Source organism: Sarcophilus harrisii, chromosome 3 (genome assembly GCF_902635505.1).
Source record: "Sarcophilus harrisii chromosome 3, mSarHar1.11, whole genome shotgun sequence".
In the NCBI taxonomy this organism is placed as follows: Eukaryota; Metazoa; Chordata; class Mammalia; order Dasyuromorphia; family Dasyuridae; genus Sarcophilus; species Sarcophilus harrisii.
The window spans coordinates 305,600,804-305,615,964 of record NC_045428.1 but is presented as its reverse complement, the minus strand read 5'-3'; the positions used below and the strand labels follow the sequence as shown (position 1 = coordinate 305,615,964).

At 38.9% G+C, this 15,161-nt stretch overlaps 1 protein-coding gene across 1 annotated transcript in view; it reads left to right on the top strand.

The window, feature by feature from the left end:
- The first annotated feature begins 1,058 nt into the window (after positions 1–1,058).
- SLCO2A1 (solute carrier organic anion transporter family member 2A1) overlaps positions 1,059–15,161 on the top strand; it is a 145,682-nt gene continuing 131,579 nt past the window's right edge. Inside the window, exon 1 of the mRNA XM_031959760.1 lies at positions 1,059–1,581. Coding sequence (XP_031815620.1) covers positions 1,498–1,581 — 84 coding nt within the window. The 5' untranslated portion in view covers positions 1,059–1,497. The remainder of the gene's footprint in view (positions 1,582–15,161) is intronic.

Genomic DNA, 15,161 nt, shown 5'->3' with positions numbered 1-15,161 from the left:
AGAAACAGATATAGAGAAACTGGAATATTTTATCGTTGCCTAGAAAGATGGAGAAAGAATATGAAAGGAGTAAAGGTGGGAGGAGGCAAAATGTGTCTCAGTAGAGAAATCTATGTGGGCCCATGGGAATGTCTACAGAAATAAATTGAAGACTGAATTTGTAAAATGCAATAATTTTTTTCACTGAGATTTTCTTGTCCTTAAATATTTTCTTTCCCTCCTCTGCGCCCAATACCTTAGTAGCCAAAACATTGGAGAAAAAAATAAACATTCTGACTGCAGCTTTGAAAAAAAAAGGTATCAGGGGCTTGTCAGCCAGCAACTAGGCTAACCGTTCTGTTTTCATTTGTCTTCCCAGCTCTGCTCCCAATGTGAGGCTGCAGGCCCTCCAAGGGCCGCCTGACATTTTGCAAAATATTCAAATTTAATTCTGGCTCTTTTTCAGAAACCTCACGTCTACCCCCTTCCTTGCTCGCATCTATTCTCTAGATCTTTTAACCCCCACCCCGACCTCTCTTGGGCACAGAACAGTTCAAATATAAATCAGCGTTCTACACAAACAAAACCCCAGTGAGATCTCAGAAAGAGACTATCTCCGGAACTTTAAAAACGCAGGTTTGCTGCAAGTGAAAACAAGCAGAGACTAGAGCAAGTAAATCTTTGTAAATCTCAGCTGGGGAGGGTTGAGGAGGACTGAGGAGGGCTCATTCTTACCTATTTATAGAGCAATCTCCCCAATTCCCCTCTTCTCTCCTCCCATTGTTTCTCTCCTCCCTCTTATCAACATGACACTTTTGAATGAAAAAAAAAAATACTGCAGAAGTATGTATAAACCAAATTTGATTACTGCCGCGCTCTTTGCCCCTCCCCCCCATCCCGCGCGCTTCTCCTTAAACTTTACTCTTACCAAAAAAAGAGAGGTGTATGTTGTCCCCCTCCCCCGATAAAATCCATTTCCTGAGCCCCGATTCTCCAGCTTTCGGAGAGAAAAAGGAAGTCCTTTGCGTACATCTCCAGAGGTTAGAACTAGGTGACAGAAACTGAGTCACACCTGCTTGGGAGTGGGAGGGGCGTGTGCGTCCCCAGGGATGGTGCCGAAGTGATTCTCTGCGCCTTTAAAGTTCCTTTTACACACAAAGAGAAAGAGGGAGGAGGAAAAGTTTCATCATCACCCTCAGAGTCCTGACTTATAAAAACTTTAACCTCACTCTCACTCACTCACTCACTCACTCAAGTAATCCAATAACTCTCACACACTTGGACAACGTTCATTTCTGACTTAGCCGCGAAACTCCTGGCCAGGAGTTAACTTTACTATTGTCTTTCTCTCTCTTCCTTTGCATTCTTCCCCTAACTAACAATCTAACTGATTCTGAAGCGAGGAAAGCAGCAGCGAGAGAGAGAGAGAGAGAGAGAGAGAGAGGGGAGATCGGAGGGGGACTCGTTCGTCCATCAGCTCAGTCCGAAGATTTTTTCCCAGCGTCCCTGAGTCTGAGGATGGAACTCTTACCTGAGCACAGCAAATCCCAGGGCAGAAACACTCTCAGAAGTTGTCATCGGTCCATCTTCGGCAACATTAAGGTGAGGACGCGCTACCTTTCCAGTTTAACTTCCCAACTGGTCCTGGGATCCGGGGGCAGATACTGTATGCTGTGCTTCTCTAAAAAATAAAGTTTATCTCATGGTAAATATTTCAGCCAACAGCTGCCGAGAGGGTTTCTCTGAGGCCAGTCACCCAAGCAGTGAAAAGATTTGATTTTTATTGTTTGCTAAAAGGTAATGGAATGATATTTGAGTGTTTCCACTTTGTGTGTGCCCTCACGTGCAGTTAATTTCTTCAGAAGCAGCAACTGGAGGGAAAGCAGTGTAGTTCTGCAGTTATAGATGCTGGGTTCAAATCCCATCTCTGTTTCTTGGAACCCATATGACCTCGTATCACTTTTCTTGTCCTCAGTTTCTTCAATTACACATTGAGGAGTTATAGCCCCATGAAAACGGTGTATAGCAGTTCATTCTGCAGGTGTCCCCAGAATAGAGAATAACATTTAGTGAATCTTTGACTAAAATAAAATGTCACTTCTTCACTAGTATATTGGCAATTAATTGGTAATAGTAATTTCATTCTTAAACTATTTGGAAACTTCCCTTCCTTAATTAACGGAGTGAGGAGTTAGTGTGGAGCCTTGACTTATCCTGAGACAATATATTAATTAAATTTGCTGAACTTAGAAATTTGCTGAAATTAGATTTCCTTCCTTCCCTCCTTCCCTCCTCTTTCCTTCCTTCCTTCCCTCCTCTTTCCTTCCTTCCTTCCCTCCTCTTTCCTTCCTTCCCTCCCTCCCTCCCTCCCCCTGTCCTTCCTTCCCTCCCTCCCTCCCTCCCCCTGTCCTTCCTTCCCTCCCTCCCTCCCTCCCCTGTCCTTCCTTCCCTCCCTCCCTCCCTCCCCCTGTCCTTCCTTCCCTCCCCCTGTCCTTCCTTCCCTCCCTCTGTCCTTCCTTCCCTCCCTCTGCCCCTTCCTTCCTTCCCTCCCTCTGCCCCTTCCTTCCTTCCCTCCCTCTGCCCCTTCCTTCCCTCCCTCCCTCTGCCCCTTCCTTCCCTCCCTCCGCCCCTTCCTTCCCTCCCTCCCTCCTTCCCCCTTTCCTTCCTTTCTTCCCTCCCTCCCTCCTTCCCCCTTTCCTTCCTTTCTTCCCTCCCTCCCTCCTTCCCCCTTTCCTTCCTTCCTTCCCTCCCTCCCTTCCTTGACTTCCTCCCTTCCTCCCTTCTCTCCCTCCCTCTCTCCCTTCCTTTCTTTCCTCCTTCTTTTCTTCCCCCTTCCTTTCTTCCCTCCCCTTTCCTTTCTTCCCTCTCTCCCCTTCTTCCAATCCCTTCCTCCCTTCCCCTCCTTCCCTCCCTCCCTCCCTCTCTTCCTTCCCTCCTTCCCCTCCCTTCCCTCCTTCTTCTCCCTTTCCTCCCTCCCCTCCCTTCCCTCCTTCCTCTCCCTTTCCTCCCTCCTTTCCCTCCTTTTCCTCCTTTTCCTCTTTTCCCTTCCTCTTTTCCCTCTCTTTCCTCCCTCCCCCCTCCTTTCCTTTTCCCCCCTTTCTTTACTCCCTCCCCTTTCCTTTCTTCCCTCCCTCCCTTCCCTTCCTTCCCCTCTTCCTTTCCTCCTTTCCCTTTCCTTTCTTCCCTTCCTTCCTTCCTTCCCTCTTATTTTCCCTCCTTCCCTCCTTCCTTCCCTTTCCCTTCTTCCTTCCATCTCTCTCTCTGTCTCTCTCTGTCTCTGTCTCTCTCTGTCTCTGTCTCTCTCTGTCTCTCTCTCTCTCTCTCTCTGTCTCTCTCTCTCTCTCTCTCTCTCTCTCTCTCTCTCTCTCTCTCTCTGTGTCTTTCTCTGTCTCTCTCTCTATCTCTCTCTCCCCTCTCCCTCTCCCTCTCTCCTCTGCCTTCCTTCTTTCTTTAACAGATGTTAGCCTCCTGGGATAGAGAAGGGAGAATGGATACATTTGGAAAGGAAAGAAAAACAAAAGTTGTTTTTGTTTATTTGTTTGTTTGTTTTTAAGAAAAGCTAATAGTAATATTTTAGTTTGCCTGTCAGATTACAAAGTATTTTAAGACATGTGTTGGTAACTTCCAATTAGTTAATGGTCATTTTCAGTTGGAAGAAAGTTAAAAATCCCTTGAAATCACTTGAGACTTTCTCTTTTCATAGTTGTTGATCCTAGGGATACATTCATTCTCATACATCTTTTGCTTTTCTCTGTAATGGGGTTGTGTTCTTTCCTACCTTCCCAATAGTCAGAGTTTACATTGTTGAGAATTTCCTCTTATCAGATTTTGATCATGTTTAGGAAACACTTTAACCATTCCTTTACAGAATTTGGAACTCGGTCACAAGAGGGAAACAAATAAAACAAAACAGCTGCTCAGAAATTTGGAACTTTGGGAAATGTGTATTGCAGGTATTTCTATCTTCAAGATAAAGATAGGAGGTTAATGATGAAGAAAATCCCAATCTGGGTAGGAGTGGATGCAAACACAGAAGAGGTGTGCTTCTCTTTTTCTAGAGAAAGCAGATAAATGAGGGATGTTCCCTTTAGTAGATGCCTTATCTGGAATTGTATAGTCACTTTTCTAAGATAACCCTTTACAATGAATAACCATCTTATGCCAATTTTTACCTTTCAGAGCAAAGGTGGCAAATAGACACAGGTATTCCTTTGGGACAAATTTAATTTGATTTACATCAACAAGCGTTAATTAAATTCTAATAATGTGGCAGAAATTGTGCCAGACCCCCATGCTACAAACACAAAAATGAAAACAGTCCCTATCCTAAAAGAGCCTGCCTTTAAGAAATAAATGACCATAGATAATTAAGCATGCTTGTAAATAAGCTCATATAGAAGTGACTGAGCAGTGACAGGAAGGAAGTGATACTAACAACTGACACAGGAATTAGGAAAACCCTTGGAAGGAGGTTTAAACTTTAAGGGTATATAAAGGTTCCAAGAAGAGGAAGAAAGGCTTTTTCAGGAGATGGGAATAAGATAAAATTATTTTTATACTTGTGAAAAATGAAAGAACAAAGAAGGGATTCCATCCTTTAATAAGGTTAAAAATAGTGAACCAGAACTAGAATCCATCTCATGTACCACAGGACTTTAATTCAAAAGCTTAGTACACTCCTTAAATGGAAATTAGCCTGTCCTTCTGGAGAACAAGATGAGGATGACAATTCAAATTGTCCTTCATGTATAAATTAGAGAAGTTATGAGAAACACATCAAATGACACTATGAAGAAGAATCAAGCTACTTTAGGAAGAAAATTGCAAAATAGCAGATTCGGAGATTTTTGTTTTGTAAATGGTCAGAAAAGGATCCTGAGGTCATAGAGAATCATGTTCCATACTATTGAACAGAAAATTCAATAAGACTTTTGAAACAAATATGAGTGAGGGAACAGTGCATAAAAAAGATGAAAGGAAGTATGGAAAAACTCTAAGATAATCCTTTATTTCTTTTCAGGACTGATCAGACCTGTACAAGAATAGTATGTCTAGTTTCCTGGCTTCACAATTTAAATGGGATTTGGAAAGGATTCAGAAGAGATCAGTAGAAATGCTGAGGCTTGAAAATTAGAGAGGAAAGGCTAAAGGATTTGGGATTACATATCTTGAGAAAGAGAAAGTTAAAGTGTGAATTTGTAAGAGGTAAGCATATGTTGTTGTTGTTGTTCAGAAGGCAGCTCCAGTTTGGGTTTCTTAACTGAAGCAAGATAGATTTTTGGTGAGATATTGGAAATTTTCCCTGATTGTAAAGGTTCTTTAACTCTGAATAAGAAATCTCTCTTGTCTAGGAAGAGAGAAGATATGTAGTGAATAGTCATTGTAATGTATAGAGGGCTGGACTTGGAGTTGGTGCTGGACCAAAGTATGAATCCTGTTTTATACATTTAAGTAGTTTTGCCATCCCAGCCCCTAAGTTGTCACTAAACTTTTTTTTTTTAAATTGGAATCTCATTTTTTTCCCCCACTGTAAAGTGGGGACAATAATTGCATCTGCCTCACAGAGTTATTTTAAGGCTCACTTGAATTAATTTGTGGAAATCACTTTCAAACCCTAAAGCACTTAAATAAAAACCAAAAAGTTTGGGAAACCTCTTTCCTCGAAAGTCTCCAAAAATAAGATTGTCCACATTGCTGTAGCTAAAGCTTGAATGGAAGCTTGGCAATGAGCCATATAGGTCTTTCAAAGTTCTTTCATTCCAGTATTTTCTTTTCATTTCACAACTTTAATCCTCTCAATCATTGTTAGTTATATCATAAATATAGTGAGGCAGCCAGGTTGTACAATATACTGAGTGCTGACTTAGAGTTAGGAAAACTCATCTTCTTGAGTTCAAATCTGGTTTCAGATACTCACTAGCTGGATGACTGTGGGCAGCTCACTTAACCTGATTTGTCTCAGTTTCCTGTTTAGTAAAAATGAACTGGAGAAGGAAGTGACAAGCTACTTTAGTATCCTTGCTAAGAAAACCCTATATTGTCAGAAGTGATTGAAAGAATATTCATTATGTTTTCTTTGTGGGGCAGCTAGGTGGCGCAGTGGATAGAGCAATAGGTCTGAAGTCAGGAGGACATTTTTCTGAATTCAAATCTGATTTCTGACACTAAGCAGGTGACCCTGGAAAAGTCACTTAATCCTGTTTGCTTCAGTTTCCTTACCTGTAAAATGAGTTGGAGAAGAAAATGGTAAACCATTCCAGTATCTTTGCCAAGAAAATCCCAAAAGGGTTCATGAAGATTCGGACATGATTGAAATGATTTAACAACAAATCATAATTTAGAGGTAGGCCACCTATCCATGTTGAAAATCAGTATTTAATGAGATTGTGATTCAGATATTATAGTTTATCAAATGTAAATCAGAAATGGCTCTATATTTATTTCAAGGCAAATATTGCGTCACTTACATTTGAATTGACTTGAATTGGATTGAAGTGGGGGAGGGCTGTGCAAAGTTTCCTGCCTCAGTTTCCCCTCCAGAACTTACTGGGTCCACTGGCCCGATATAGATCAGGACAATTGGAGATGGTCCTGGATGCAGTGGGAGTCCTTAGCCTTTTTAAACTAAGGTCTTTAACAAATCTTAGTTTGATTGAGGCTGCAACCATTCAGTGATTAAATTCTGTAGCAATTGAGGCAAAAAATGGCCTCCTTCATTTAGTCAAAGAAAACAAAGAAATAAATGCAGGAGGGGAAGACCTTCTGGATTTCTGGCAGAAACAGAAGTGACTGTTATTTACATTCACTCTGAGTCTATCAGGATCCAAACAAGACCAAGAGGTCACATAGCCTAATTATTCTTCAGCCACAGAGTTAGAAGTATCTGAAGATTGACTTGATTACATGACTTCTATGTCTACTACATCTTCCTGCCTCACCTGTAATAAAAAGGGGGAATAATGTGAGAATACTCATGAAAATATTGCCCAAGACCTTCAGGATTAATAATTCTATCAGTTACTTAACAATAAACAAAGTGAGCACTTCAATTAATGATCTCAGTAGAGGTCAAAATAAAAGAAAAGGCTATATAATATCAAAAATAAATAGTTTGTAAAGTGCCTCAAAAACCTTAAAGCACAAAAAAGTATTAACTATGACACTAACCTAGCATTTCCTCTCGCATGATATTCCACTTAATAATAATAGCCAGCATTTATTTAGTAAATATTATCTGTTTTAATCCTCACAACACAATGGAAGGTAGTTGTTAATAATTATCACACTTTGCAGAATAGGAAACTAAAATCTATAGGTTATGTGACCAACCTGCTGGTCCCTTTCCTCAGCTGCCCCTATGTGGGGTAACTGCCCTTCTTGACTTTAGGCTGGTATCACTGCTACTTTTCTCCTTCCTTTCTTCTCTATACCAACTTCCCAGTTATTAAGTATTAGCCCTCCTATCTGTACAATCCCTATCATTCCCTATCCCCAAGAACATTACAATGTTCTTGCATTGATCAGAATTGTCTATTATGTTGCCATTATAGAAATTGTTCTACTTCTGCTCACTTCTGCTGTACAGGACCTTCCCAGTTTCTTTTGAAACTGTGCATTTTGTTGTTTCTTGTGGTACAATAATAGCCCATCATATTAATATACCACAATTTGTTTAGCCATTCTCCAATGGGAGAATATCCCCTTTATTTCCAAATTCTTACTACTGGGGAAAAGCGTTTCTATAAATATTTTTGCTCATAGGAGTCTTTTTTCTCTTTCTCTGATTTCCTTGGGAAGCAGCAGGTGACTCACTGGGTAGAATTTTGGACATGAAGTCAGAAAGATTCATCTTTCTGAATTCTAATCTGTCCTCAGACACTACTTAGATGTGTAACTAGGAATCTATTATAACTCACTATCCTCATCTGTAAGCTAGAGAAGGAAAACACAAACCACTCCAATATTTTGTCAAGAAAACCCCAAATGAGGTCCCCCAAAATCAGACAGAATAAAATATAGGCTTAGTAAAATGATATAAGTGGGCCAAAAAAGTATGTACAGCTTAGTAACATTGGGGTCATAATTCCAAATTACTTTCTAGAATGGCTGGCTCAATTCACATTTCTACCAACAGTGCACTAGTATGCTTATTTAATAGGATGGTTTCTTTAACAATTGTGTTCATACAGATTTTTATATTATTCTGAATGATGATATTATTATAATAACAGGGAGAGACCTCAACTTCAGTCTACATTCTATTACTAACTTGTAGTTTAACCTGAGATAAGCATTTCATATTTCTTTACTTAAATGTTTTTCTTCTTTAATAAAGGTACATTTTGGCAGCAGAAATATCCTAACCATCATATAATACAGAGTCTCTTTTCCTTTAAAAAGTATTTACACTATCCTTGAAATTTTTTAAAATAACAGCTTTTTATTTTCAAAATACACACAAAGATAGTTTTTAGCATTCACCCTTGCAAAACCTTGTGTTCAAAATTTTTCTTCCTCACTTCCCTCCAGATCCTCCTCTAGACAGCAAGTCATCCAATATAGATTAAACATGTGCAATTCTTCTAAATATGTTTCCACATTTATCATGCTGAACAAGAAAAATCAGATCAAAAAGGAAAAAAGTGACAAAGAAAACAAAAAGCAAGCAAACAACAACTAAAAAATTGGAAAATACTATGTTGCAATCCACATTCATTCCCAACACACATTCTGGATGTAGATGGCTCTCTCTTTCACATTGGCCTGAATCGTCTCATTGTTGAAAAGAGCCATGTCCATCATAGTTAATCATTGTATAATCTTGCTGTTGCCATGTACAATGTTCTCTTGGTCCTGCTCATGTCACTCAGCATCAGTTCCTGTAAGTCTCTCCAGGCCTTTCTGAAACTATCCTGCTGGTCATTTCTTACCGAACAATAATATTCCATAATATTTATATACCATAACTTATTCAGCCATTCTCCAATTGATGAGTATCCACTCAGTTTCCAGTTTCTTGCCACTACAAAAAGGGCTGCCACAAACATTCTTGTACATATTTATCCTTGAAATGTAATTGACTCAGGGGACTTAGGCTTGGGCCACTGAATCCTAGGTTGCTAGTCACCTGTCTACAAAATAACCAGGACATGAAGCTCTGACTACTGACCCAGGAACATGACCAATAAATAGAATTTGGATCAATGTTTTATCCTGGATGAACATCCTTTCGCTTCTCTGGCAAAGCAAGACTCCTTTCATTAACTGTTAGATGGATTATGAGTATCTTATTTTGTTCTAGCTTTGGACCTAAACAATCAAAGAAGGAGCTTGATTCAAGCCATCCCATTACCAACATCTATGTCTCTTGTAACCATATTGGGAAATTGTTACTACATGTAAAGGGGGTTTAACTTTTAAGAGAATAAATATTTAGATAAATTGGAAATATTACTATATAACCATAAATATGACATCTCTGAAGAGTCAGTCAATTAATGTTTATTAAGCACCTATTATGTGTCAGGCATTGTACACAGAATACAAAAAAAGTCTTAATACACTCCTTGCCTTCAAAGAGCTAATGAGAGAGACAGCAAGCAAACAACTATGTTCAAACAAGATGTTTAGGACAAACAATAAATAATTAAAAGAGAGAAGCTATTAAACCCAAAAGGAAGCAGCAGGGTGATCCAGTGGATCTGGAACCAAGATGACTCATGGTCATGAGTTCAAATTTGACCTCAGACTCTTGGTTGGTTGTTGCCCTTCAGACCAAAATGAAATCACTATGTTGGGGTCAAGGTATATTGTGTCCAATTGTGGTTGATAAGACCAATTTGATTATGGGTTCTGATGGCTGTGGGATAAAAGGAACGAATATGAGATAGAATATACAAAATATATGTGCATAAAATGGGTACAAAGAAAAATAGATAAAGTTTTTATTAGGTATTTGCCATATGCCAAGCACCCTACTGTGTTAATATAGGCAGCTGGTGGCTCAGTGGGTAGAGTATTAGATCTGAAGTCCAGAAAGCCTGAATTCAAATTTAATCTCAGACCATTGTGACCCTGTGAAAGTCCCCGAGCTTTTGGTTCCTTAACTTAACATTAGTAGCACCTAGCTTACTGGATTGTTGTATGAAGATCAAATGAGTTATTTTCAAAAAGTGTTTGGCTCATAGTAGGAGCTATATAAATGTTTATCCCTTCTTTTTCTCTTCCTTAAGCTTTCAGAATACAAATACAAGTAATCAAGACAGTCCTTGCCCTTAAGCAGTTTTTATTATAATATTATAATTATATTATAATGGGGAACAAAACACATGATGTAGAGATGGTCTGGGTATGAGACCCCATTTCCAGAAAGATTCCCCAAAAGGGAAGAGTTAGTAGACCAAGAGAAGAAGTTCAAAAGTTCCAGTGGGAGGAAGATAAGGGTATTGACTAGATTCTGTCTGGAGTGATAAATTACAGAAGAAATGCAATCCAGCTGCTTCTGATTTTCCATTTACTTTTGCAGGATTTGGGGGTAACATCCAGAAATCAGAGATCTCTATAGGGGAGGGATTACCATCTGTACACTTTTGACTGAGAGATGATTAGAACAGAAGAATAAACCACTGCCAGGAGAATCCAACTCACCCTAGGATTATGAGTTTTGGCTTTTAAAAAGCTATCTGGTTTTTCTTGGGTTCTCTCTGTGGTTCATTTCTCCTTTGCCAAGGATATTAGTCACTTTGTGCTTTTTGGAAGAAGAAGAAAGCAACTACTTGTTCTTTAGGTTTGGATGTGTTTAACACCTAGTAGCTACTCAATAAATATATGTTGGTTGAATGAATTGATGTGGGTGATCACCAAGTGATGGTGGGCACCAAAAGTTGGGTTCAGTCACATGAAGAATCCACAATGGCCATTCTCCTTGGCAAAAGGTAGATTTGTTTAGGGAGGAGGTTACAGACAAAGTGAAGGGATACAATAGAAACAGAGTGGAATTCACAATTTCCCAGTAGAAAGGGAGCATCTCATAGGTTGGGACATGTATTTAGTTGGCAGGATAAATCCTGAAAGGGACTTAGCACCTTAAAAGAGTTAGTTAGCTGTAAGGAGAAGTGGGGTTGGGAAGCATAGTGGAGTTAGGGGAGGTACCACGTGGCATGGGGGAAGGGAAAGAGGAAAGACACCATGTGGCAAAATGCCGTGGTGGACTGACCCAAAAGAAGGCAGCATCCGTGGGATGGCCCATGAGTAGGTTTTATAGGGAATATTTAATTTCAGGGACATGACTGGGATTTCTGACAGCACATGACAAGGTGAGATTGCTGGAGACTTCTGCAGAGTGGGGTCTCAGGAGTTTGATGTAACTTGGATTTAAGACTGGACAATCTCCCCACCGGTGGAATCTTGGGGTTAAACTGATCTCTCTCAGTGCCTTCCCCCTGCCTCAGGGATTAATTTTTATCAATTCTCTGTTAACTACACTCAACATTGAAGACCTCATCAGAATGAATGATCAGTAATGATCTTCTATTTGCCTATGGTAGGGCTTTCATATTAAAAAAAAGTTTTCATATTAACTAACAGTGAAGTTGGTCTTTTGAATCATTCCTGTGTAGAGACATAGATATAAGGGATTAAAGCAGAAAAGGATGTTACTCTTTCTTCCTTGAGTGAGCTCATGTATGCAGGAGTGTTCACGGACTGCTAGTGTATACCAGAGACACGCTGGTCTCATCTGGTGGGAGGCAGCAAATTTGCCACAGGTGACACCACTTGGCCAATGACAAACAATCCAAATGAAACCCAGAATTTGAGCAAGTTCATGAGGTACATGATCCTGGTCAGAAAAATAAAATCTAATCCTAACTCTTACTTGCACGTCAACTGAATTCTCTAGGAAGCATTTTTTACAGAGCTTCCACAAAAGTGAAATAACAATGAAATAGATTGGGAGAGGATATTTTTATATTGTTAAAGACTAATAGAATAGGAGAGCATTTATTATGTAGTATTTTTTAGGAGAATAGTTCAAAACATGAAGAAATCATGTAAGAGGGGATTATCACAGGACAAAGATTTGCTATTTGTTATAGCTCATGGGCTCAACCAAATATGACTAAGAAAGGCTGAATCATAGATGAAACCATGTGTTTCTGTGTTCAGGGACCTTTAAAGTCTCAGGGGAGAGCAGGCATAAGGTCAGGGTCTGGGGAGTAAGGGAGAAGCAAGGAGGAGTTGGAGAGAAGGGAGGGAGAGACTAGGGAGAAACCAAGGAGCCTGGTGGAGTCTGAACGACTGACCAGGCCCCAGACTTGTCCAAAGAGATGCTAATCAAGACAGTCTCAGAATTTGGCCTATCTCTGTAACAATGGAGACAGGATGGATGGATTAAGATTCTGACAGTGGAGACTGTCATTGATTAGAATTCTGATTCTCCATCATCAATATATGTTGTCTTCTTTTGCAAATTCGTTTTGAGGATGGATAAGACTACATACGTGAATTATAGTACTCTAAAAGAGAGCTGCTATTAGATATTTAGAGACATTTAGGGCTTTAGAAATCATTTAGTATTTCCCTCTATGCCCATTTGACAGGTAAAGAAACAGGCTGAAATCAATAAAGTGATTCTCTAAGAGTTGTATAAATGATATTCGTAACAGAGTGAGGGGTTATAATTCAGATTTTTGAATTCCCAATTCAGCATTCCTTCCAATGTTATAGTATCCTAGTTTACTTAGTTATATGTCATTTTTTCTATCTAAGGGGAATTGGTGAGAAGAAGCATTTATATAGTGCCCACTATGTGCCAGGCAGTGTGGTAAGCATTAAAAAAACCAAAAACAAATCTTATCTTGTTTAATCCTCACAACAACCCTGCAAGATAGTTTCTGTTATTATCTCCATTTTACAGTTGAAGAAACCGAGACAAATAGCATTTGAGTGACTTGCCCAGTCAATCACATAGCTACTAAGTATTTGAAGTATCTGAACTTAAATCTTTCTACCTGCAGGCCCAAAGCACTCTATCCACTTTGCTACCTAGTTGTATAAGTGCCATTTAGGCAAGACAGTTTGTCCTTCGTCTTTCTAAAACCTTAATATGTCAAGCACAAACCTATCTGCTTTCTGTTTTCTTACTGTGTTTCACTCATATCAGTTTGCAAGGCTGAAGGAATTGGGATTACTTATCTCAGAAAAGAGAAGATTGAATATAGGAAGAACTAGAAAAGATGGTAAACAACTGTGCTTTCTCTTTATGGAAAGTAGAACAAGAGAATCAGTGTGTATATGGCAGGATACCTGGGATAAACTTTCAGAAAGTGCGTTATTCAAAACTCAGACTACTAAAGAAAATTATGGATTCTACTCCTCTAGGAAGAAGGTAGACTTCTATTTGTCTGAGAAAGAGGTAGTCCTACTCAAAGGCAGGAGAACATAACAAATAACCACTAAAATTGCTAGAAAGTGTCTGATTCATTAATACTAGAAGCTTGCATTTCTGTATTTCTTTTTAAAAAGTTTTCCTCAGCAATAAACTGGGAAGACATTTTTACATTCAAGGGTTCTGATAAAGGCTTCATTTATAAAATATATAGAGAGAATTAACTCAAATTTATCAGAATTCAAAATTTTGAACAAATGAATGTTAAAAATCATTTTTACATGTAATTGAGAAAAAAAATTTAAAAGACATACTCAAATTTAGAACTTGTTACTTAACTCCTTCTGTGAGACCTTGAGAATATTCATAAAACTCTCTGAATCTTTGGTTTCTTGTCTGCAAAATTAGAGAGAATGGACTAAGTGTATTTTCTAGCTGTGAATCCTCAAATCAGTCTCATTAAGTCTTAAACTTGAATCTGTGCCTTTCAAAGAGAGATTGGGGAAGATTTGGTCATAGTTTCCTCTCTTCAATGAAACCTTCATTCCCTGGGTGTTATATATTCTATTGTTTGGGATGGATTAAGTGTATCCTAAAGGCCTGGGGGGGTGGGGGGCGAGGAGGGAACAATACAGTAGATGGAATCTCTGGAGCTCTTTAAGCTAAGGATTTTGGGATAATATAAATAATTTGAATGTAAATACTGCAGATTTTCAGTTTTTCTAATCCCTTTTCTTTTCATACTTAAATAGCATGGAGTTATTTGCAAAATAGACTGGGGGCTCCTCTTTATTGTACAGTAACAGAGAATACTTGGAAGGAAGGATAAAAATTGGATATTTGTTTTCATTATATAGGTAATTGCCAGATGAGGAAACTCTCTCTACTAAATCAGATTAGCACCTTCTTTGTAATTTACAGTCTGAGAATTGCCTAGAGAATGGAGACATTAATTGGTTTTTACCAGGGTTATTTATATCCAGAGCAGGAATCCTGCCTGATTTGACTAAATTTTCTTGGTTCTGAGGCCAGATCTTATACTACATTGCCTCTCAATAAGAAAAGGAAAGAGGGAGGAAGAGAGAAAGAAATGAAGGAAAAAATGGAGGGAGGAAGGAAAGAAGGAAGAGAGAGAGGAAGGGAAGCTAGAAGAGAGGAGGAGGGAGGAAAAAAGAAAGGAAGAGAAAGATGGAGAAAGGCAGCAAAGAACTAGATATTTGGAAACCTTTTTTTTTTTAAAGGCCACTTTTTAAAATTCCTTGAGGGCAAATACTGAATCTTATTTATCCTCTCTATATCTCTCTGTACTAGGGACTCAATAAATGTTTAATGAGTGCTATTTAATATATTTTTTGATGTTGAATAAATGTGTATTTTGGCTTATGGGAATTCAAATAATAGATTGACCCCACTGTCTACCTTTCTCAATTATGGAGCTGCCTATTTGGTAATATGAGATTGATTCTCCCCTTATTGGGGAAAAAACTGTCTCTACTAGCTTTTTGGTGGTGTTGAAAATACTCATGTAATTGGACTTAACCTTTGCAGTAAGATAATTTCCCTCAAACTTTGCTCTGGAGAGTCTCGATGTTCTAGGTATTAGAAATAGGAATTTTATGAGAAAATGTTGATATTAGCCATTTGCCCTCTCTACTGTATTAAATTTCTTTGAAATCAAAGAAATGTGTAGACAAAAATGAAGATGGGCTGATCTCATGGCAAGATCAAGGGATTATTGCTGGATAGTCTGAATGGTCCTTCAGTATAATTAGGATTCTGACATAAATTGAGGAAG